The sequence below is a fragment of the Myotis yumanensis genome, unplaced genomic scaffold (genome assembly GCF_028538775.1).
Source record: "Myotis yumanensis isolate MYYU_CA2020_CCGP unplaced genomic scaffold, mMyoYum1.0.hap1 SCAF_8, whole genome shotgun sequence".
NCBI classification, from domain to species: domain Eukaryota; kingdom Metazoa; phylum Chordata; class Mammalia; order Chiroptera; family Vespertilionidae; genus Myotis; species Myotis yumanensis.
In genome coordinates this window covers 12,831,462-12,856,947 of record NW_027223759.1, presented here as the reverse complement: position 1 = coordinate 12,856,947, position 25,486 = coordinate 12,831,462, and the positions used below count along the sequence as shown (strand labels likewise).

The window sequence follows — 25,486 nt, the reverse complement described above, 5'->3', positions numbered from 1 at the left end:
TCAAAATTTAGCCAGCACACACTGGTAAAATTTGACCCAGCAAGCCTTTACTGGCTACTTCACATGCGCTCAGCACTAGTAAGTATTCAACAGAAGCACCCAGTGCGGTATCGGTGCATGATAAACAGGTGGTTGGCGGTAAGAGAAAGTATGTGATTAAGGACCAGAACTCAAGGTATGATCAATGGGATGCCCATTATAAGGGAGAACTTTCTGGAAGCTTTGCAGGATGAGGAAGGTTTTTGGAGGGCAGATAGTGACAAATGGCCTTCGGGTTGTGCTGTGAGTGCCTCCCTGAAAGTTTCTCAGTGGTCTTTCTCCCTTCCCCAGTGTGTGCTCTGCCATGTCCTTCTCAGAGCAGAGGTCACCGTGTGGCATCCGAGCGAAGACAGGCTTGTCAGTTGGTCACACAGCTGTCTGCTGTGAGTCACGAGGCCTTGCTCAAGCAGGGAACTAGCAGCTTGCTCTTCTCTGGGGATGAAAACTGGACACGTCTGTCATGCAAGGGAGGATTACTTAACGTGACGGCAAGTCTTATTCGGAAGGGAAGCAAACAGTAGTCTGAGAAGATGCTGCAGAGCAGCCGGGCAACCAGAGTGCCATTCCCGGTGCTGACATTCCCCAGGTGCTCTTCTGAGAGCTATGTGCAAACCCTGCCTGGCAGGGCTCCTCCGAACAGCAAGGATCATGGGAAGCTGCCCTGCTCAGCTAGCGACTCACAAGCGTGACCTTAGAAAGACGCCCACCACGCCCTCCCCCCCATCACATTTCTGATGCCTCCCTGTGCCAAGGATGAGGAAGACCTGGAACTGCTCATAGACGGTTCCTTGGATGTCTATAGCGACAGGGCAAACAGCATCTCGGCCAAACAGCGTCCCCAAGGGCGGGTAAGCTTCCCAGGAGCAGGTCAGTGTTGATCTTACTCGTCATTTAGCCCAGCACTCAGCACGGTGCCTGCACAGCCTATTCATGCCGGCACGTGTGTCTGTTTGGATGGATGGATGAGTGAATGGTGTTCTCAAGGACACTGTGTTTATTTTCTTTTTGCCCTTTGTCCACTCTAGATGAGGAGCCACCCCCCTTGCCCACCAATACACACACACCCTGCACACCCTCTGATAGCTGAGCAAGTACCTGGAGATACTCCTTGTTGGAATCCAAGTTGGGTGTCCAGCCATTGTCATCACCATGGAGCCGGCTTTGCTGAGGTCTCCACCTCCCATCAGAGTAGGTAGAGGAGGCACTGATCTGCTCGTTAGCAATCCTGCCGGACTCCATTCCCAGGGGGACATTGCACTGGAAGTCTGGGGAGCGAAGATGGTCAAGCACAGAGTTAGGCATCTCAATCTCATACCCTTGGGACTCGCAAAACACACCTCCCTTCTTGGGACAAGTCCTCGCAGGCACTCTCTCATCTTGAAGACCTAATTATACACTCCCATGTTAAAAACAAAACAAAAAAAACTACACCAAGTCCTAGAGCTTGACAACCCCTCTGGGTCTGAAAGAAACTAAATTGGACCTAAAAGAAATCAGGCTGTGGATAAATAAGAATCATCATACAAATTAAAAATACAATCCAAAGCACAAGAACTGTTAGTGCTGCAGGCTACAGATGCTCACAGACGCCAGATGCACCACGGATTGAAATACAGGTACATGTGTGATAGACTGTGGCAATTTGGGTGGGCTGATACATCGTGGGAAGCCTGCCTCATTAATAAACACCCAGAAGGCATCTTTTGCTTCTTCGTCTCTTTCACTCCAGTGTCTCATGAGTTCTAGCACAGAAGACAGACATTACAAAGCAACAGGTACCTGTCTTCAGGAGACCTCTCTGTAAGCATGTGCATGTCACTCTCCCTTCCCCCGAACCACCTGTCTGGGCAGATGGACCCCGAAGTCCCTTACTCTGACCTTGTGCCATCAGTTCAATTGCTGCCCTTCCCATGGATACTGCAGACACCGGTCAATATTTGTGTGTGCATGTGTCTGATAAGGACCAGCAAGCTTTTCAGGTTTCAGACCTGTTTAGTTTTACGACGGCTCTGGCCATTTGCAGAATTTGGTGCAAACTGCAATATTACTTTCTTGTCACTCAATATTTATGAGCCCTTTGAAGAAAAAAAAAAATCCCAGAATAAAACCCATCGACTTTGCAGCAGGCCAGGCTGCCGTGCCTATAGGTAAGCATGGGGTATGTGTCTACAACCATGGCGGACTTCCCCTGCTCTAACCATCCTTCAAGTGCTCCTTCAGTCCTCAGGTTATCATCTGGGTTTCTAATGGGAAATGGGAGCGCAGTTGAAGCACATCACAGGAGGAGCGGATATGAAGATGGAGCTCAGGGCAGGAGACTGATGGCCCAGATAGCAAGTCCACAGCACTGGGCTCAGAGCTGCATGTTGTGCTGTGCACAGTGCCCGGCACGTAGCGGGAGCTCAGAAGGCTGCGTGTACTGGAAGTGTGAAGGGAAGTGTGGGATAAGCTCTACCCGGGGCCAGAGAAGTCAAAATATAGAGAGAGATTTAAAATTGCTGCTTCTGACAATGGTCACCGAGGCTTGGAGAGGAAGAAAAAGGGTCCCAGACTCAATGTTAGCACAGGGGGAATTTTATATAGCTATCCTAACTAACCTCCCTTTTATTTATAGATGAGAAAACTTGAGATGCTCCCGTAACTTTCCCTGGGAATAACTGATTCTTGGTACACATATTATTTGTTTCCTTTAAAGAAACGAGCACCCGGATGGACATGTGTTCTGTTTTCATTCATCTTTGCCTAACAAGAGGACACAGCTCCCATACTCTGAACTCAGATGCCAACGCAAGTTCTGCAGAATGCCTGCCAGGCCCCTGGTCTTGGAGAGGTCAGCACGCCCTCCCTCCTCTGAGGAAGGGACAGGACAGAGGTTCCCAACCAGCCAACTCACTCTCTAGCAGTTCTTGGTGGACCAGGTAGTAGCGGGCAGAGAAGCCATCCTTGGCCACCGCCATGTCCGTGTGAAAGGTCAGAGAGAGGATCCCTGTCGACGAACGTAGTTCAGAGGGTGTCTTGGTCCCGCAGTACTTGCCGATCAGGGGACCCACTGGATATGCAGAACAAAGAGAGGGCAACAGATACGGAACGGTCAAACTCCATTTTCAGTATGTCCTGCTTCCCCACAACGCAAGCCTTTCAATGGGGCCTCACTTTGTATGCCTTGGCGTAAAAGAACAACCGAAGATATGTTTTAAGAACGATGTCTAATATTTTGCCTGCACCGTAAAGGGTCTCTTCACTGACCTGCCCCATTCTGTTCTCACAGCCCTGGGAGATGGGCAGGAAAGGTACCATTATAACGCCTGCTCTACAGAAGAAAGGATCGAGGCTCCCAGAGGTCACGTGACTTTTCGTTGTTCAGACAAGAAGGAAATAACAGAGCTTCAACCCAAGTTTTATGACTAAATCTTGTATTTTTCTCAGGAAATGAAACTGCTTAGCTGTCGAGTCTCTGTTATGGGGCAGAACACTTAGAATGACTACCAAAGAGAAAGCCTGGTTTCCTCACTGATACAGACTATTCCCAAGCCTTATGCTGGTCTCCTGCTGAGAAGTACAGGTCCCTGGTTCCTCTTGGCCTGGGTGATGTGCCCTTTTGACATCTATGACTAAATTAATAATAATGGAATTATAGTAATAATAATGATGACAACAGCAGCTAATTTATACAGATACGACAGATAGGTTAGCAGCTTGTGCAAGGTTGCAGAGCCACTAATAAGCAGAGTGGGATTTACACCTCATCAATCCGGCTTGAGAGTCCTATCTGGGCACAGAGGGTAGCCACGGAGTCATTTCCTATGGAATCCTGACAACATGAAGGAGAAAAGAGCATCACCGATAGCTTTTCTCATCCTCACCCAAGTGTCTCCTCCATCTCCTCCTATCCTTCTCCAAACCAGTGTCTCCAAGAAAGGATTGCCCCTCTGCAATCTCTGAAACCATCCTTGGTGTAGGATAGGACAAGAAAGTCACGGTGGGTCAGATATAAACCCGAAGGAGGTTTGAAGTCTCGCTCTCTATTTTTGTTGTTCCTAAAGCAATTAGCAGGCCCAGGAGAGGCTCCTGAGCAGTGCCTGGTGACAGCGACAGCACTCACCATGCGGGATGCCGTCCCAGATGTCCAGCCAGTCGTACTTGCAGTCTCCCTCTCCCACCTGCAAGGGGTCGTGCTCCAGGTCAAAGGTCAGAAATTGCAGGACGATCTCCATCTTGGGTTTGGCCAGGATGGTGAAGGTGCAGTCCAAGTTGTGTGGGTACTTCTCGGGGAACCCGGGGGACTCGATGGTCCCGTTGGGGCTTGTGAAGTTTTTCGAACAATCTTCGGAGCCTGTATGTCAAAGGGAACCGTAGCATTAAGAAAGGAGGAGACGATGCCTGTCTGAGCTGCCTCTGTTACATGAGTTATTTAAATGCCTGGGCCTAAATCCCTACTCATGGGGTGTTTGTTTCCACTGGAGTGGCCCTTGAAGCAACATACTCTTCTCATTCATGTGTCAAGCCCGTGAGCGGGACCCTCTTTAAGAGAGAAATTAAGGAGGCGAAATGTTTTGCTCTACATGTAAGAGTAAGAATAGTAATTGAGGAATTGGGGGGGGGGGGGGGAAGTGTGTGTGTGTGGAGAGAGAGAGAGAGAGAGAGAGAGAGAGAGAGAGATTCTCTTGAAAAGAGGAACAGAGACTTCTTTCTCAATTACTCAGCTGCTTGCTCCAGAAATGTAAGTTATTTCAATCCTTAAGGAAGGCTTGCTGATTGCCAGCAGGGCAAACAATGTTACCCCTTATTTATTGCTGACCTCAACACAGCCCCTATTGTACCAGCGCCAACCGAGTGCCCCCTTCTCCCTCCAAGATCCAAGGTGCCCCAGGGGAGGGGCAAAGGGGAGCTCGGGTCTCATTCATGTCATGACTATATTAAAACGAGCTGCTCTGTAGTGGCCAGACAATGAACAATCAACGTTTGTAGCCGGTGGATCACAGCGGGGCGCTGGGGCTGTGAAAGGCCGCTCGGCAGCAAGTCTCGAAAAATGCGGCCCTGTGCTGCCACTGGGGAGGCTCCTGGCCCCTTTCTGTGGGGTGGCCTTGCTGTGTGTCTGCTTTCTCGGGACTCAGGGCGGCGTCCTTATTACATGTGGCACACACTGCACCCCGGGGCGGGCTTGGCGGGCGGCGGGAGCTGTGACAGGATTACAGCCACCCTACCCCTAAAGCCTCTAGGTGGAGTCACATTCACAGAGCCCTCGAGCACTGTGACCCAGCCTCCCTCTGCCAGGGGAGGCCCAGAGACGGCCCAGGACATGCAACTCAGCCCGCGGGACATGACATGTACAGGGCGCCCTCTGAGACAAGTTAATGCCGCGTGGGTACTGCCGGACAAGTAGAATAGATTTCACGACGTTCTGATTTTTAAATTAAAAAAAAAAAAAAAAAAAGAAGCAGGATTTATGAGGAGGATAAATAGGCCCTCTAAGCATGAAGAAAAAACACACCCAAATCCTCAATAAAGCAGGTGTTTACTGGCAGGAAGTGTCCCCTGGGAGCCCACAGAAATGCAACTATGCGATGTCAATATGCGGATCTGGGCCTGGGGCGATGTCTTTATCCGCAGCTCCTGCAGAGGCCCCTCCGTGAGTCTCTTTATTGATGATGACTGTCTGGAAAGCAGCAAAGTCTGACTTGGAAAAGGTATCATGCAGATGAGCGGGGGTGGTGGCATCAGGCAGAAAATTCCAACATCCCTACCTACCCAGCACTGAGCTTTGGCAGCTGGGCCCGGACACCTGGGGTGAGAGCCAGCCTCTTCAGGATTTGTTGGGGGGGTGGTCTCTGTGAGCCACATCTTAGCAGCTCTTCATCCCATCATTCTGGGGCAGGGCAGCCCAATGGGCAGCCAGGGCCAGCGGGAGGAGCTGGATGTCACCCCAGTTTCCTAGCAAGTCCCTGGCTTTGGTTACCATCTAGCCCTCAGCTCCCAGGCCTCCTCAATGGCAAGATGAGGCAGTTTGATGAGGCCAAGACAGCTGGCAGGACTTGGGGCCGAAAGGACCTTTGAGAAGGTTAGTGTTGTGCGGCCTGCTTCATGCGGGCCACTCAGCCAGAGGGAAAGAGCTTTTCTTCACAGCACGCATCCAGAGCTGGGAGGGGCATGGACCTTCCTTCCAGAGGTGGCTCTATCATCTCTCCCTTCCAAGGCGAAGGGAGTCCCCATCCCCGGGAGTGGGGAATTCATAGTGGAATCTTTCTTTGGTTCCTCCCAACAGTGGTGGAGGCTTCCACAAAGGACACCCAGTAAGCCTGAGGGAGGCCGGGAGAATGTGAGCTTCTAAAGCCCCCACGGTCTCCAGGTTCTGAGGCCAGCATTTGACGGCACAGAATTTTTCAATCTGACGTTCTTTAAAAAAAAAAAGAAAAAAGTGTGTATCTATCTCTGACATGTGGCTGTACATGGGTATATCCCCTGCCTTATTTGGAATGAGGTAGGCAAACAGTTTTATCCTTTTTATGCAGGAAAATCAAAACTTATCCATTATCATCGTGACTTTGTCTGTTAGAGTGCCATCTCGTTATGTAAACCGCGGTCACAGTGTTGGAGAGCGGGCAGCTGAGAATCAAATGTGGAGAAGAGATCTCAGAACAGGGTGACATCCCTGACACAAAAGCTGAGCCTTGCAGATAACTACCTAACCCAAGAGCCCTTTTCTGTGATGTGTTACAGGGTTAGAGGTGACAGAAAAATATCTCCGTCCACAGATACTCAAGTTCCCTCAGTGCTGAGACTGTCCCCAGGAGCCGGGGGATTTCAGCTGCAGTGCATGATTTCAGACCAAAGGACTCCGCTAGGAAAAATGCGCACTCCATGGTTTCCCACTGTAAATTTTACAGTCACCCGGCAAGTGGAAGAAGAATCTGTACGCACAAAGCTATTTACAACATGTGGGATTTATCTGAAGCTAAGCTCGGCCTGACGGCAGAAGGTGAATCTAGTTCCTCAGTTCGGGGAGTGGGGGGAGGAGGCACTCCAGGTTTTCTCTGTCTGTGAGTGACCCCAGAGATTTCAGTTCCCAAAACGTCCCCCAGCACCAGGAAAGAAAACTTGATCTTGAACGTTGGTCCAAGGAGCACCAGAAAAACAAACAAAAACCCCCACATTTTCCAGTGGTTTAAGCCTCCAATGCTGTATTTGAAGTTATTTTAAAATTCCTTTCTCTGTTCTGCCCAGGATTTGGGGGCTGGAGAGCCTTGGAGTTTACGAGTTGTTTTGGTTTGCCCCTTTACATGTGGAGAGTCTGGTAATGTACAGACTCCTTTATAAGCCACTTCGTTCAGGGCAGACATGCGCCTCCCACTTCAGCCACATGGCCCCTGCCTGTACCCAAGTGGTGGGTGTGTGTCTGTCAGTCTCCTTTTGCAGCCGTCTCGCCAGGGCGATGTGCTGGCGAAGGCTTCCAGAGCCCTCTGTGTGGGTATGTGTGTCTGTGTTTACGGCTCCCGCTTCTTTCTCTACGAATCTGACCAGCAGACATAGCTGTGTGTGTTTAGATTTCTTTAGAACATGCATGCGCTTCTTTCATGTTCTGCTTATGATGTAAATGGTGTATTTTCTCTCGAGATTCCAGCGGTGGGTGCAGGGCACGGCGCCTGGAAGAATGTTGACGTTTGCACCCCCACACATGTATGTGCTTTATACCGAGTTGCCGTTCATGCGCAGAGCTGCTCTTTGGAATGGACATGATGGCGGGTTGCAGTGGCTCCGAGAAATCACTGGGCCCTCGTCTTCTTTCTTACATTTCCCAGATGCATGGCCATTGTGGGCAGGGATACTTCCCACTGTAGTCACATCCTTCCTCCTGTACAGACAACGGCAGTCCTGAAAGCGGGCTGCCCACGTCTCCACGCCCAAGCCACCTCTCTCGGCTGGCACTCCTATTCCTAAGAAGTATGCAGACTCGCTGCCTCATGCAAAGATCCTACCTCAGCCTGTCCTCAAAACAGCAATGCTGCATATAATACCCTCCTGTGTTTTTAACTTTAAATCTGAATAGCGTTAACATCCACTTTTCTGTGGCTTTCTGGAGAATGTGGCAGCGTCGCTGTGAACTACTGAGTCAGGAGGCATGACACGGAGGTGAGCTTGAACGGTCCTGCTCATTTTGTTGCGACAGCCCCATGGCCAGCTCCCTGGAGACCTTGCTTGAAGCTGTTTCCCTCCCGCGGCCAGCACAGTGGAGCCGAGTGACAGCTGAGCCCTGGGGACCTTGCTATCGAATAGACTTCCCAGATTCTCCACCTGCCAAGCCACCCAATGGAGCCCTCATTTCCACAACCACAGCGTGTCAGTCACACCTTTCCTGAGCGCTTACTCATTCTGCCTCAGATTATAGTTCTTCCTTCCATTTACATGTCTATTTACATACATTCATCCAACAACGTCTACTGTGCCTCTGGGACGTGCTGAGGGTCGGCACACCTGTCTCCCTCACGAGAGGAGGGCGAACACTCTTTTATTCCCTGGTCGGCCCTCGCTCCCCACTGCTCTCAGCAGAAATGCTACAATGAGCGTTTCATCAGTGATCTGAGCTTGCACAGGACTCGGGAACTGTGGATCAAGCGATTCAGGAACTGCCCACCAGCCTGGAGCCACTGGACACGGACTGTCAGTCCCCGTGACCTCATGGAGTCAGGCGGGTGATGACCCACAGCAGATGGACCTTCTCGGGACTTGTGCCTGCGAGAGTCTGGGCTCCCACTCGGGCTTGACACAGTTCCCTCGGCCCCACCCCTTCGTCAGACTCTACGTTCCTGTTCTCAGGCAGACAAATTTAACAAATATTTAGACAGAGTGGATATAAAAAGTGCTTTCAGCAGCTACCACTTCCTTTCAAGAACTGTTTAGTGAAAAAGAAAATATATATGAATAGCTCCCCTCACACTGAACTCAACAGGCGCCGGACTTGGGCTTCTCGATGACAAGGCCTCCCCTGTCACCAGCTCCATCCACGGGCTGCAAAACTTAGGCTGGTGAGGGGAACACGCTCCTTCGATGGGGCGGGAGCCCCTTAGGTGGCGGAGCGGCCAAGGGACAGGGCAGAATTGGGAGATGAGCTTCACTCAGCCTCAAGATCATGAGCTCACATATCGGAGGGCAGGGCACGCTGCTGGGAGAGCAGAAATGGGGATGCCGAACCAGCCTCTTGTGAATGAAAGTTGGCTCTACCCAGGTATGGGCATAAGCACTGGCCCATGCTCTCAGCAATCTAAGGGGGAGCTAGTCGAAAGCGAGCAGTCTGCTTGATGTGCACGTTCTCTGCCTCTTTTTTTATTATTGCTTTTTTGGGGTCAGCTTCGTTGGCATTTAGGAAGTGGGGTTCGATGGGTAGAAGTGGTAAAAGTGGATCAGCGAGGGGAATTTCTAGGAGCCATAACTGAATTTCAAAGCTACTGTCTGACCCCAGTGGGAGGGCGTAGGCCACACTGAGATCTTTAGAGACTCCACACAATACAAAGATTATGTCCTCCTGCTCCGTGTAATTCCAAATAAAGGCAACATTAAACCGTGAAGTAATTAGGAGGAAGGTCAACCGAGTTTCGCTTTTTCCCATGAAGATTAGTGTGATTTTAAAAAACACAAGAATCAGATTGGCCCCAACAGTGGTTTTCTATGTAATTGGTGCCCCTTCTCTTTCGGTGACACAAACAAAGCTTGTCGGCCCGTCAGGCCTCACCCAGCACATAGCCTTCACCAGTTGGATGATGACATAACTGGCTTTCCGTCTTGGTCTGTCTCCAGGTCCGCCGGAGCCTCTCTTCCCTCCCTCAGCCTGCCTGTGAGCCCACGACTCTGACACAGTTCCCGTAGGCAGTGCCCCAGACAGAGAGGGTGGTGCCCCATCTTCTCTTAGAGGCCCAGGTCCCCGCTTTCCACCCAGGACCGCACTGACCTGTCTTGAAGATCTCGTAGCGCAGGGAGAAGCCCGCACCCTGCCGGGCGTAGTCGGAGGTGAACTTGATGTAGAGCACGGAGCCCGAGGAGATGATGGTGGGCGGAGCGATGTTCCCGCAGTGCTTCCCCAGGAGGTCTGCAGACTCACTGTCCCCATCCCGGATCTCGATGAAGTCATACCTAGGTGAGGAGGGCATGAAGGGGCACAGGTGAGAAAAGACCACCTTAAGGAGATGAGAAGGACCCCTTGTCTCACTCCAGCGCATATGCACTCTCTCCGTTCATTTCTAGACACTTAGGTGTTTCGGATTGCTCAAACAAGGTCACTGTGTTTGCTTGCAGAGTACCAAACACACACACAGGAAGTTGCATTGCTTTATTAAAGCCACAGAGAATGAGCACTTTGGCCGATGGCTAGACTTCAAGGCCTTATCTCTTGCCCACATACGAGCAGTAGCATCAGTCTATCAAATATCTCAAAAAAACATTTTTTTTTTCATTTTTTTCTTCCTTCTGTAGAACCATTTTTATTTCCATTTTGATCTTTCTGCATCTTGGTCGTTGCCTCTTAGTTCTGTATCACTGCAAGTTGCTTAACCCATTTGAGTATCCATTTCTTCATCTGGAAGATGGGGATAAAAATACCCACCTCAGGGGGTTGGGAGAGAGATGGAATGAAAAAATCATAGGCAAGGTGCTAGGCACCGAGCCAGGCACACTGGGGATATTTCAGAGATATTTTTATTTTCCTGCTCCCTCCCCCACATTTAGGTTTTCTCATGGGTCCTCCCTCTTCTCTTTACTTATTCATGACAAAGACTCCCCAAACATGGGCCCCCTCCCTCCCTGAGATGACTCTGCAAAGTTCACATCAGCAACGTCTGGCCAACAACATATTTTTAAAAGGAATCAGCCTCACGTTAGATAAGGCAATAAAAACCTTTCTCCCAACGCAGGGGGTGAGTCCCCAGGGACCAGCATCTCTGAGCACATAACCCTTGCCTCAGCAAGAGGCAGGGGCCGCCCTCCCTACACCACCAAGGCCTGAGCTCATTTCAAACAATCCAACTGCCCGGCAGCGGGGAAAGACCCCTCAACCCACAGGTTGAGAACCGCTGCTTTAAGCAGACATTGGCTGGGCTGTGGGACGGCTTACATCTTTCGACACTTTCTCTGCACAGACACACACCTTCGGCCTTGCTGTGCGCTCTGGGGATTGTCACTGTGCCCTGACTGGGTTCCTTCTCTGGGGTCCCAATGCCGAGGTGGGACATTTCCTTACCAGCTCCCTCCCCACCATTATTTACTGAAAACTATCATCTCCCTCTCCATCCCTGTGTATTTACTTGGCATCAACCTGCTAAACCAGCGGTTCTCAACCTGTGGGTCGCGACCCCTTTGGTGGTCGAATGACCCTTTCACTGGAGTCGCCTAAGACCATCCTGCATATCAGGTATTTACATTACGATTCATAACAGTAGCAACATTACAGTTATGAAGTAGCAACGAAAACAATTTTATGGTTGGGTCACAACATGAGGAGCTGTATTTAAAGGGCCAGAAGGTTGAGAACCACTGTGCTAAACCAACACGGGAGAAATCTCTTTCCGTTAAAAAGAAGGTCTGGCCTGGCCAGTGTGGCTCAGTGGTTGAGTATTGACTCAAGAACTAACAGGTTTGATTCCCAGGCAGGGCACATGCTGGTGTCGTGGGCTCGATCCCTGAATCCCTCTCCCTTTCTCTCTCTCTAAAAGTCAATAAAAATTTATTTAAAAAATAAAAAAAGAGGGTCTGGAAAGGCTACCCTCCCTGGGATGTGCCTGCCACACATCCAGGATCTGTGGGAGCAGGCTGCCCGCAGAAGTGGCTTCTTTGACCCGAAGTGGCCCGAGGCCCCACTCCAGCCCCTGAGAGCTGCATTTCAGGTTGCTCGCATATTCAGGTGGCTCAGGTTGCTGGGCTACTTCCAAATCAATAGGCCCGAGAAGGAAGTGGGAGGTGCGGACCAGGATTCGTTCATTCGCTGATCCCAGAGCCCTGGAATCCCGCAGTGAAAAGACTCACAGAAGCGGTTAGAGGCAGCCTTGGGCAAACTACGGCCCGGATCAGGCCCGTTTGAAATGAATAAAACTAAAAAAAAAAAAGACCGCACCCTTTTATGTAATGATGTTTACTTTGAATTTATATTAGTTCACACAAACACTCCATCCATGCTTTTGTTCCGGCCCTCCGGTCCAGTTTAAGAACCCATTGTGGCCCTAGAGTCAAAAAGTTTGCCCACCCCTGGGTTAGAGTCTGGGGAAGGCGCAGGGTTTCTGCCAGGAGCTGTGGAGAGATGGCCACAGTCAGGGAAGGAGTCGGGGTGAGGAATGGTGTAGGCCTGTGATTTCACTGTGGGAGATGGTGCTAACTTTGAAAACATGCTTCCTCTCTTCTGAAACAAAAGTGAAAAGACAGTTGATTCTCAGAGGAAATTCCCCAAACCTTCTGGAAAATCCCTCCTTACTATTTCCACACGAGGTAAGTGCTGCGGGCCAGCCACACCCAGTGAGTAATGGGGATGCACGCACGGTGGTGAAGGCACGGGCACTCCTTAAACCAGTGGTTCTCAACCTTCCTATTGCCGCGGCCCTTTAATACAGTTCCTCATGTTGTGGTGACCCCCAACCATAAAATTATTTTCGTTGCTACTTCATAACTGTAATGTTGCTACTGTTATGAATCGTAATGTACATATCTGATATGCAGGATGTATTTTCATTGTTACAAATTGAACATAATTAAAGCATAGTGATTAATCACAAAAACAATATGTAATTATATACGTGTTTTCCGATAGTCTTAGGCGACCCCTGTGAAAGGGTTGTTCAACCCCCAAAGGGGTCGCGACCCACAGGTTGGCGACCCACAGGTTGAGAACCGCTGCCTTAAGCAGACATTACCTGGCCACCTGGGCTAGCAAAAGCATGGCTCCTGGAGAAAGAGCCCTCCCCACACCCCAGAAGTGACAAAACTCAACCTAATTAACGCGGTGCCCTCAGGTAAGTCACTTAACCCTCTGAGCCTCAGAAACAGGGAAAATAAAACTAAAATAGGGACAGCAGACCCTTTCTTCTAGGGTTGCTGTGAGATTTCAATGGCCAACATGACCTATCCACAGTGTCACTACACAGCCTGGCAGTCAGTAGGTGCTTAATAAATGCTAACTGTGACCTGCTGTCCTCACGCCCATTTCACAGGTGAAGAGGCCGAGGCTGGAGCGGAAGCGACTTTCCCTGAGAGACAGAGCGAGGAAGGACAGGGCAGTAGAAGCAGGAAGGCACATCTGTTCAAACATTTTGGAGGGCATCTTGGCAAAAATGTGACAAAAGGTAATATGTACATACCCTTTACTCCAGCAATCCCACGGCTGGGAATTTTTCCTAAGAAAATAACCAGACAACTGTGCAAAGATGTATATGAATCTGTGTGGGTGGACATATAAGCAGCAGCACATATGAAGTGGAAAGATGCTATGTTTATAATAGCATCGTGTCGGAATGCCCGCATGCACAGGTCCATCCGTGTTGGCATATGATAAAATGGAATACTCCGCTGCTCTAGTAGATAGTTCTGCAGGTCTATATCCTTTTGTTTATGGAGAAGTCTTTGTTAAGTCGAAAAACATAGGTATTTTTACAAGTATGTTTTAAAACATATGTGTGCATGTTTACATATATATATATATATATACACTTTTTTTTGCATACACATGCAGACAAAAAGTCCAAAACAGTGTATACTAAAATATTAACAGTGGGGAGACAGATGAGTGGTGGGATAATTGGTAATTTTGACTTTCTTCTTTGTTCTCTTCTATTATCTGAATTGTTTACAATGAGTCTACATTTCTCTAATAAGCCTACATTTCTCTAATAAGCCACAAAGATATAAAATAAAACTACTTCCATTAAGAGTTGTTTTCCAAGTAGAAGAGCTGGGAAACATAACCCAGCTTTCACAATTTAGCAGATAAAAAATAAATATCACCATCATCGTCATCATCACCATACATCTCACAGACTTCCTGTGAGGACTGACACAGCCTGTGGGGGCACCTGCCATAGAGCCAGGGACAGGGCCCACACTCAACAAATATTACAAATATTTCTGTGAAGTCCACCAGATAGCTCTAGTGCAGTGGTTCTCAACATTCTGGCCCTTTAAATACAGTTCCCTCATGTTGTGACCCAACCATAAAATTATTTTCGTTGCTACTTCATAACTGTAATGTTGCTACTGTTATGAATTGTAATGTAAATATCTGATATGCAGGATGGTCTTAGGCGATCCCTGGGAAAGGGTCATTCGACCGCCAAAGGGGTCTCGACCCACAGGTTGAGAACCACTGCTCTAGTGGCTGTGGCGCCACTTTCTCCAGGAAGGACAAAGAGAGGCCCTGACATCCACCAGCTGCTCCGTCAGAAGGGGGAGGGTTTTATCTGGTTGCCTGATCACCCCTGGATCAAGTGAGGGGATCAGCAGAATCAGGGGTGAAGCAGGGCTGCCCAACAAATGCCACAGCTACATGCTGGCCTCGATGTCCCCAATGGGTATACGGCTCCAAACCCTCCTGTGTGACGCCGACAGCTGCAAACACATCCTTACATCCCTCCATGCACACAGATGAAGAGATGCGCTTTTGGAAAAAGTTTTCCTGTCACTCCATCGCATTATACGTTTTCTCTCTGAGCTGGTTATTTAAAGGAGCCCTCTGCGGAATCCTTTTGTGAAGCAAATAATCAGCCCTGACTCGAACTTCATGGAAAAGCTGGCTTTTCCCATCAGGTTTGCTTGCGGGGAAAGCTACCTAGCGTTGTACTGTGTGGGAGACTCTCCCTCCCGCCAGGGTCCGGGTTCTGCCCTGCAGACAAGCCCCAGTCAGCCACCAGGGCCGTGGCTGGGCTTTTTGTAGACAAGACCCACTCCAAATGACACGCTGACATCACACAACACGGAATGTCTCAGTTGCCTCCTGTGGGACTGACTCATTTGGGGAAATTTTTTATTAGGGATTTGCCACAGCTGGAGTAAATCTCAGAAATTTCGTGTTGTCAGGTTCGTGGGAGGAAGCTCGCAGAAGCTGAGGACTTCTGTGGCCTTGGAATATATATGATTCAGCGTCCAGCATCTAGGATCCAGTGTTTGTTTGGTGAAGGAATCTGGGTACAAGCGTGGGGTTTAACGCCCAACCCCAAACAGTCCAGTAGAGGCATGGGAATCTTGACAGTGGAATTAATTTTTTTTGTTAATCTTCACCCAAAGATATTTTTCCATTGATTTTTAGAGAGAGTGGAAAGGAGGGAGAAAGACAGAGAGAGAGAGAGAGAAACATTGATGTGAGAGACACATTGATTGGTTGCCTCCCACAGGCGCCCCAACCGGGGCCAGGGATTGCACCTACAACTGAGGTACATGCCCTTGACCGAATTGAACCCAGGACCCTGCAGTCTACAGGCAGACACTCTATCCAGGAGCCAAACCAGTCAGGGTGACAGTGGAATTAATTTAAGGGTCCACGGGGGAGACATGGAAAAGTAAGTCTCGTCTCTTCCTCACCTCACTTGGCCAACATGAGGAAGGCTCTCTAGTCTCCATGACTCTGTCCACGCTCGACACTTCCTGGCAGGCCACCAAAGGCTGGTAGCAGGATGACGTGCAGCCCCTTCCGGAGTCTGCCTTTGTGAGGGGATTTCTATATCACAGTGAGTACCTGGGGGCTCCGAGGAAAAATGCTGTGCCCATCCTCTGGGACTTAGGTCTACACATCGGCACACCTGTGCCCACCCAAGTCCTGGAGCCATAACCTTTGCTTCCCAGGCAATGCCTCCTCTTTCACGCTGCTTGTATCATCAAACGTTTAAGACATCACACTTGGTACATGACATGCTTGTTCCAGCCTCAGGCCTTTGCACTAGTTCTTCCCTCTGCCTGCAATACCATTAGCTTTCTCTATTGGCTGGTACCTTCTCATCCTTCTAAGAGCAAAAGTCACCTCTTCCGGGAAGCCTGCCCTGACCACCCTGTTTCAGAGGACAGGCCCTTATTCTCTACCTCTCCACCCTCTTATTGCCTGCACAGCTATCATTGCTGCAGGAGAGGAGAGGGGCTCATCTCCCCCGAATTCGGTGGGAGTGGTAAAGGTCTTGTCAATATATTTGTTCGTTTGTTTAGAATCCGTGTCCTGCACCAGATAGTTGGCACCCGGAGGGCAAGGGCCTCGCCTTTTCGCTGTTGCGTTTGTAATACTCGGTTGGTGCATTGCACACAGGAGGGCTCCCTAACCTACTGTTGAGTGAATAACTGAGGGGCTTGAGGGTGGTGCTCCATGTTCAGAAGAATGAACTCTGTGATGACACCTTCCGAGGAATTTAGTATGTTTGGTCCATCTTACCCTCTTTCCTTTGTGTTCAGACACAATCCCTGAGCTATTCTGGTTGTATCTGGGAACCAGAATGCTGCCTTGTGACTGAAAAACACGAAATACAACATTTTGAGTGGAAGAAACATCTCAAATCACGCTGACAGCATGTTCACTATTAGCGGCAAACAAATCAGCTATAATTAAAATGCTGTCAAAGTGATTTGAGGTTTTCTCACACTTTCAAAGTTCCATATTTCATGAGTAGATTATCCAGACCAGAGGATTTGTCACCTCCTGCAGTGCCTCTCCTCCAGGAAGCTCAGAGACACCTACCAGCACTGTCTTATTCATCCTTGTGTTAAATCCTGCAGGGAAGCCCGGCCTGTGTCACTCAGTGATTGAACATCAGTCTATGAACCAGGAGGTCACAGTTTGATTCCTGGTCAGGGCACATGCCCAGGTTGTAGGGAGCATGCAGGAGGCAGCCAATCAATGATTCTCTCTCATCATTGATGTTTCTATCTCTCTCTCCCTTTCCGTTCCTCTCTGAAATATATCTATAATAATAAAAGCGTAATATGCTACTTAGACCAGACAGCCAAATAACCTTCCGGACCTCATTCCAGATAACCTTCCAGATGAAGCTACGGGGGGGCCTCCATGGCGGGTGGGGGCCAAGGCAGAGGCGGTTAGGGGAAACCAGGTAGGCAGGTGAGTGGTTAGGGGCGATCAGGCAGGCAGGCAGAGGGATTAGGGGCGATCAGGCAGGCAGGCAGGTGAGCAGTTAGTTTAGGCCTGATCCCGAAGGGATTCGGACATCCCTTTGAGGGGTCCCAGATTGCAAGAGGGTGCAGGCCAAGCTGAGGGACCCACCCTCCCCTATGCACGAATTTCGTGCACTGGGCGTCTAATATGTGTATATATCCTTCAGGGAAAAGAGGAGGAAAAAAACTGTCCTGTACAACTTCACAAAGAAGCAGCTGCCGAGACGCAGAGGCTGTGGGGCAGGTCTGCACAGTGTGCAGTCTCTGGTTACCACAGGCCCAAAGCCAGGCGCTGGCTTCTCAGGTCGGTAGGGACATCCCGCCTTTAGGAAAAAACCAGCTTGCCATCAGGTGGGGTTTTTATTTATTTATTTATTTATTTATTTATATTTTTTTAAAATATATTTTATTGATTTTTTACAGAGAGGAAGGGAGAGAGATAGAGAGTTAGAAACATCGATGAGAGAGAAACATCCACCAGCTGCCTCCTGCACATCTCCTACCGGGGATGTGCCCGCAACCCAGGTACACTTCCTTGACTGGAATCGAACCTGGGACCCTTCAGTCCGCAGGCCGACGCTCTATCCACTGAGCCAAACCGGTTTCGGCAGGTGGGGTTTTTAAAGGAAGCACATCTCCTTTCCTCTACTGTCTCCCTTTCATTGGTCCCGCCCATGAGATGGGAAGAGCTCCCATTTACTGAGCACTTACTGTGGGCGAGGCCCTGCATTTAGGTACTATTTCATTTGAACTCATTTAATATACACACCATGCCCTGTTCCAATTACCATCCATTCGCAGATGCTGACACTGAGGCTCAGAGAGGTTAAGTGACCTGCCCAAAGTCACGTGACAAGGAAAGGTCAGAGGCAGGCTTTGAACCCAGGCAGTCTCACTCCAGGGCACAGATCTTGCTCCCGCCCCCCGCACCCCGCCCTCCCCCCCCTCCCCCCCTCCCCCACCCCCGCTTTTGCCTTGCTGTTGAATGAATATCTGAGAGCAGAGCAGAGGGAATGCCAGATTGCTAAAGCACAAGAATATTAGGAGGCACCAGGGGTAAAGAACTAGCTTGGTCTCAGTTAGAGACTTAACAGAATCTTGCTCTTTTTATTTAGCTGTTTTGTTTAAACAAAGCTTGTAGGACTTGCCAAAATTAATAGACAAATCACCAACGGAGGCAGTGAGCAAGCAGCTTTCCAATTCATGGTTTCAAGACTCAACCCAGTAGAAATCTAGCATGTAAGTGTTCAGATGGGATAACATATTAATCTTTGAAAGTGAAGTATTTTTATATGCACATACACACCCATATGTGAACATATGGTCCATCGAGTGAGCAGATAGTATCCTGTGTATTTATAAGCTCTTGAAGTATGATCTAGAGCACATAATCTGAAGCCCATGGATTTTCAGTGGGGTCTACGGATGAGTTTCTGTAGGTTGGGAACCCCTATAAACATATGCAGAAATTCTGTGTTTGTGTATATTCATATTTTCTTAGAAAAGGGATCTGTGACAAAAGAAATTCTTAAATTACTCCTTCATGGAAACATATCTGTTCATAAAGCTGTGTGCACATGGGCTCTGTAGACGTGTGGTAGGCAGCTAGACAGAGCAAGGACCATGGGCCAGGCACCGGAGGTCAGCAGGGTGGAAAGCCCTGGGTGCCTAGCAATGGACAATCATTGTAGGGTGGGACCTCGCCCCAGGGTGACCTCTCCGCCCCAGCATATCGCTGGTCCTGCAGTTTGGACCCCCTGACCTTTCCTCCCTGGAGATAACATCTAGGCCTCAGTTGTATTTCAGCTCCAGGCCCAGATAAGCAACAAAACCAGCTACAGCTGATATCAGGACCAGCTGCATTGAAAAATGACCCCTGCCCCGGTGCCGGCCAATCCATCGGTGGAGACCCAGGGACCCCGAATGGACACACCTGGACGAGTACTGCATATTCTACTAAGATCTTCCTCTGGAACCTCCCCCAAAATCTCCGCCCTTAAAACCCTTAGGACGGAGGACCCAGTGCACTCTCCCTCCCAGGAGCACGCCGGCTTCTGCCTTCCCTCTCCCGCCGCTGCCCCGGGCATGTTACCATTAGCTTCCTCACTCCCAAGCTCCAAGAGCCCCTTCCTTTACCTCCGTAATGTAACTCATTTCCTAAGCCCATGTCTTCTACCTCTGTGATTTACCGAATAAACGTTCTCTGACAGTTTGGGTCTTGGTTCTGAATTCTTTCCTAGCCAGAGCCCAAGCACTGAGGTTGCTGAACCCAGGTCTGGTCTGACCCCACTCGTCAGACACCTGGTGCCTTTATCACTCACCGCCTACAACAGACAAACCCATCTAGTTTCTGGCTCCCACTAGAGACAGGACTGCAGGCAATGCATTTATTTTGCCTGAGTCTCAGTTTCTTCATCTATACAATGGGAATAATAACAGCCCCCCACCTTAATTGTTGGAAGGATTGCAAAGATACATACACCCCAGCACAATGCTAGATGCCTTCGAACAGTGGTTCTCAACCTTGGCTGCACATAAGAATCACCTGGAAATCTTTTTAAAATCCTGATTTCTAGGCCTCATCCTCCGGAAATTCTGTTTCTTTCTTACTAATGTTGTGGCCCCACCCCATAACAAAGAAACAGAATTTCTGGAGGATGAGGCCCAGAAATCAGGATTTTAAAAAGATTCCCAGGTGATTCTAATGTGCAGCCAAGGTTGAGAACCAGTGCCTTAGAACGTGCCTGGGAGACACTGCCTGTTTTTATTATTACCCATGTTTTACACAGGCGATTTACACAGCAGGACGATGGACTTGGGGGAGTGCAGTTACGTACACACAATGCTTTGCAAACCAAACATGTGATGATGAAATGAAAAATCATAAAGCTGGAGTCTCAATGTCCAACAACTTAGGTGCTGGGAGGGTGGTGTCTTAATCCTCCTGTATAAATCCATCAACAGTGCTGTAGTCACTTGAGTTTTTGAGATTTCATCTCAACCTCCTGTTCCGGGCCCAGGCTCTGGAACCAGCCTGCAAGGCTGGGTTCAAAACCACCCGTTCCCCCATTTCCTGGGTTCAGAAAGCAAGCACTCAACTTCCCTCAATCTGGAGAGTTAATGCACATGGACAGCTCAGCACAGTGCCTGGCCCATAGTAGGTGCTCAATAAGTTGATGTCAGTTGTTATTTGCTCCTGCTGCTTATTATTACTATTATTAGTTATCTAACTTATTATCATTTGTTATCTAACTCCAAGGACTCAGTGCCAAGACTCTACGTTTGTTTGTAGGTTTGCACTGGTGCCAGTTGCTGTTATAATAGTGGCCGTTTGCAGTTCCATTCTCTTCCCTCATTTCTCCCCACCACACATCTCCGATATTTTGAGCGTTTTCACAGTCCCCTCCCAGCCAGGGTCACCACGGCTCTCGAGAAGGGAGGAAATCTGACCCCCAGCAAAGGAAGTGTGCAAAGAGAATAACCCAAAACAAACTGAAGGAATTATTCCAAAAAACCTTGAAGGCAAGAATATGGAAACGACAAATAACATCTATTTATAATTGCGGGTTGTTTTTCCGCAGAGGCCCCGGGATGATGGAGAGGGCCCCGCCGACCTCATTGTTCCTGACGAGCACGCTGCCAAGAATGCCTCACAACTCGAGGAAGGAGGCCGCTCCAGACAGGGTGTCTGATAAGTGTCACTGCAGATGAACTTGCAGGGAACTGAGGGCACACAACAAAGCCTCCCCCACCGCTCCCCTGACCCTCTGGCCGCTTCCCCCACTGACCTGGTTCCCCAGCACGACATTCCTGAGGCCACGTGGCCACAAACCTGCTCCGCTCCCGGACCAGTGGGCCCTCAGGAGGCCGCAGGCAGGACGCGTTTGCTTACATAAGAAATGGTTTTCTAGGCAGCTGGTGCCAATGGGAAGTTTAAGGCTTTGGGGGAGAACGTTTGCAGGGTGGCTGCTGGCTCTCTCTCTTTTCTGTCTGCTGTGCACGGCTAGAAAGGCCTCGCCCTCTGCAGGTAGCTTGCCCAGCTCCTGGCCAGTCCTCTGTGATGACACCAGAGCAGTAAGCAGGTCAGAACAGCCCACAGTTTATGTTCATGAACCAGCAAGCTGGCGCTCAACTCGAAGGTGAAACCCAGCAGGGCCAGAGACTCCCTACACTGCCCCAGCTGGCCTGGGTCAATCAAGCTCACCTGCCTCAGTTTACCTGACTTCATAAATGGGAACAGGGATCATGGCTCTGTGCCCCTTGGGGTGAACGGAAGGGGCAGAAAGTGATTGGTATCCAAGGAGGAAAAATCGGAGCACATCACCCGGCCTGGGGTGCTGGCAGCCCCCTGCACTTGGCCAATCGGAGCACATCATCCGGCTTGGGGTGCTGGTAGCCCCCTGCACTTGGCCGGGTGAATGGTTCTCTCCGGGACAGGCACTCACTAACCCTTCTCCCAGAGGGTCTAATTGCGAGAGTGAATCAGAACCTGCCCATCTGTCTGAAAAGTGGGAGCCTGCGGGGAACGCGGTGTGCTGGGCCTGAGGGAATCAACTATGGCATCGGAGAAGTCCTTGATGGTTTTCCCGGGCTTTAGGCTCCCAGTCTTGTTTCTTTCCCCCATTGCTGGCATCCAGGCTCCCTGACAAAGCATGGAAAATATGGAACTTAGGTCTGAAAGACGTGCCATGCAGAAAGCCAAGCAGGGGACAATTTGGGAGTAGGTGGCAGGTGTGCTGGGCCCTGTCCTTGCATTTCATTCACTCGGAGCTCAGGTTACAGAGCTCAGAGCCTCTCCTGGCTTCAGGGGCAAAGTTGTCATGATGGTGCAAAGGCACCAGGGGTGGGGTGTGGAAGTGACGGCCCGCAGTGATGTCCAGCAGGAAGGGCTGCTGCCACGCCAGGGTGGAAATTCTGAATACAGCACTCAGTGGCCAGCCAGCTGGAACCGCTTCCGCCTCTCACACAGCAACTCGATCACGGCAGTTTCTTCCATGGCCACGTTCTGCAGGCACCTGGCTGAGCTGGGAGCAGAAGCAGCCCTGTCCACCCAGTGCATGCTAAAGCACTCGCCTCTGCCAATGAAAAAACTGGGTGGGACCCAGACACTGTGGCTCAATGGTTGAGGTCCCAGTTCGATTCCCGGTTGGAGCACATGCCGGGGGTTGCGGACGCAGTCCCCAGTAGGGGCCTGCAGGAGGTGGGCGATCAATGCTTCTCTCTCTCTCATTGATGTTTCTCTCTCTCTATCCCTCTTCCTTCCTCTTCTCTCAATAAGAACATTGGGGGGAGTGGAGGAGGAAAGAAAGAACTGGGTGGAAGCAGCGAATGTTCTGAATGTTGGATGCTCCTGGCTGGAGGCTCCATAAGACCAGGAGGAAATATGTCCAGAAAGGACACCAGCTTCTACAAGAAAGGGAACCAGATTGCAGGAAGTCTCCTCGCAGGATGGGACCCGTGTGAGACAGACCTTGGAGGGCCTTTCTTTATTCCACAGCCACAGTGTGCTGTTAGCTTTGTGAACAGAACTGCTGGCTGGCTGGCCAGCCACAGGAGTTCAGGGTCCTGGTGGGCAGTAGAGACTGCCTCGCCCCCCCCCCCTTAAGAGGAGTCAGTACCCCAACACTTAGCCCAGCAGCCTGCCCTGAGGCTTGGTCTAGAAGATCCTGTGTCTGCTTGCCTCTCAGTTTCCCAGCAGATAAGAAAAAAATAAGAATACTCTCTTACCCTCCTACCACTCTCAAAGGGATGACACATCGACAAATCACTTTGAACTTTCAGATGAAAGGTGCTCTATAAACCTGAGGCCTCATCAACTGTAATTGTTACGGTAATTATTTTAATGATAATAATGATGATAATGGGCGAAGGGGGTGGGGCGGGGAGGAAGCCTCCTGCCTTGAGACAAAGAAAAACTCTTCCATGGAAACCCACATCAGGATTCCTCCAGCTCCCAGCACTCAACCATCTCCTTCGCACTGCCCATTCCTGGGCTGAGGTATTATTTACTCTTTCCCTTCCAATAAAACAATGATTTGTTCCACCACTTCCCCTCTCGCTCACGCCGGTGCGCCTGGCTTCGCCCTGACAGCTCAGCCACGGACTGTTTACACGTCTCGCTCACCCTCCAACACTCTGGTTCGGCTCCGCTGACACTGAAGGCAGGAGAATTCTCTCTGTGTGAGGAATCAATTACTTCTGCTGACACTCTATTAGGAGCCCGCACATCTCCAGGTTCTAGATGGAGAGTGGGGGGTGGGGAGGTGGGGAGCAGAGGATGGCAGGGAATTTGAAGAGGGTGGTGAGGGGGGCTGGAGACAGGGGAGCAGGAGGTGGATGACGGGGGCAGACAGAGATTATTGACGGAGAGCCAGGCCCCCAGCTTGTCTTTAAGGACAGAAAGATCTCTCTCTCCTTGACTGCCCTGCTGGCATCCGGAGGTGACCACATGGCAGGAAGAGGCAAAGAAAAGGAATAAAAAAGAGAAAAGGAAAAGACTTGTCAAGAATGGCTAAGGAAATCAGAGAGGCCCCGAATACCTAAGCTTCGGGATGGCAGATAACAGCTCCAGGTACACGGACACAGGTGTACGAAGGCAGCTCTGGGTGGCGGGCTTCACACCCCAGTCCTACCATTATGATCTGTGCGATCTCTCAGGGCCTCAGTAGCCCCATCTGTTAAATGGGAAGAACAGTAGTACCAGACCCATAGGCTGGCTGTTGAAGTAAAACAGGGAAAGTTTTCGGTGTAGTAGCGTCTGATGCCTGTAGAGAGTGCAATCAATGTTTGCTGTTCTTGTGTAACTGACAGTCCCTCCAACCACCTACAAACATACAGTGGCGGCAGAGCAGACAAACACATATACGCCAATAGACTGCCAAGATGCTTGGCTGTAAGGCTAGAAAAAAAAACAACCAGCATCAAAAATCATGTGGATTTTCCTTGCTCAAGCTTTACTGCCCTCTAAACCTAGGCCTAACTCAATTCATTTCTTTCTTCTTTTTTTTTTTCCTTTCAAGTTTTATTTTGACCAGCTAACATTTTTTAGGGCTTTTTCTCCGTCTGCTCTGCAATCACCTGAGAGGAGTCGAAGCACTAGGCCTCCTAACGAAGGACAATTACGGAGGCTCTTTTCTAGAAGGAAGGACAAGGGCAGCTGATATATTTTCCCCAGATGATTTATCCAGGCAGAAGCAGAAGCTGAAGCATGGAATTAAATTATCTGTAGAGTTTCTCTTAACTCAAAGGTTTCAAGCCCCCTTGCCATTAAAAAGGATAAAACAAAAGAAAAAAAAAATATTTTTTTCCCGTAAGTAGGACTCATGACTACAGGAAAACACACAAATCCCTTTTTTAGAAAGATCCCATTTTTTTTACTGGGTCTATTTCCTTTTCCTCTTCATCCCCTCCACCCAGAGCTCCCACTGCATGTCTGCAGACACTCTCACCGGTGTAACTAGATGGGAGAATTACACGGAGTTACGTGGGTGAGATGCAGGCCTTCTGGGACCTCTGCGTTCAGAGGAGGTGCCCGGGCTGCCAGCCAGAACAAGTGGGATTGTGTATTAGAAAACCTCAGGTGATTTTTCTCAATCGGAAGATAAAGAGCATCGTTAGGAAGGACGTCCACAGTGAAGCTTGCACTTGAAGAGTTGCGATTGCAACATCGCCTGTTTAAAAACAAACTGCCCCAAATAGCGGTGTGACCCAACTGCCCTTTAACCTTTGTAGGAGGGGAAGGACAATCTGTGGTGCCTTTTCTCACTCCTGCGGCGAGCTCGGTGCTGGGTGGGGTCCTTGGTCAAGGTTGGGGTCAGCGGCCAGCTGAGCTGGAGTCCGCAGGGCTGTGCCTGTTTATTGCACCACATACCTGGAGGGGGACCTGTTTCTGTTATTAGCAGGGTTGTTGCAATACAGAGAAGTTGTGCTGCTCATGGGTTCCTCGGGGGAATCAGAATATTTCTGTGGCCGAGCAGGCAGTCAATCTGGAACGATGCCAGGAGCAATCACCTGAGGGTCTCTCCTGAGATGGACCACAGAGAACACTCACTCCGCTCTGGTTTCTAGAAGCCCAGGTGGATACCAGCTGAAGCCACACCTCCAATGGGACAGTGTGGCCTCCTACCATCAACCTATTCATACGGGAAGGAGACAGAGGCGGTCCTGTGTAGGAGGAAACCAACAAGCCCAGCCTAATCCAAAGTGTTACCTGGACTTTCCCAGGCAACCCCACTTTCAGGCATTAAACGGGGGTTCCTGGACATAGGGGATGAAACCCGGAGACCCTGGCCAGGGAGGGTGGGGGTAGCACAGGACCTCCATAATCTTAGTCTTTCCT

At 49.8% G+C, this 25,486-nt stretch overlaps 1 protein-coding gene across 5 annotated transcripts in view; it reads right to left on the bottom strand.

Moving 5' to 3' along the window:
* Window positions 1–25,486, bottom strand: part of NRP2 (neuropilin 2) — a 119,167-nt gene that overhangs the window by 70,003 nt on the left and 23,678 nt on the right. For all 5 annotated transcript variants that reach the window (XR_011472383.1, XR_011472382.1, XM_070421940.1 and 2 more), the window contains exons 3-6: window positions 9,980–10,161; window positions 4,142–4,372; window positions 2,933–3,088; window positions 1,135–1,304 (exon numbers count right to left, since the gene is read on the bottom strand). Coding sequence is in view for 3 of the 5 variants with exons in the window: in XM_070421940.1 (XP_070278041.1) it covers window positions 1,135–1,304; window positions 2,933–3,088; window positions 4,142–4,372; window positions 9,980–10,161 (739 nt within the window). In the remaining 2 variants the exon portion in view is untranslated. The remainder of the gene's footprint in view (window positions 1–1,134; window positions 1,305–2,932; window positions 3,089–4,141; window positions 4,373–9,979; window positions 10,162–25,486) is intronic.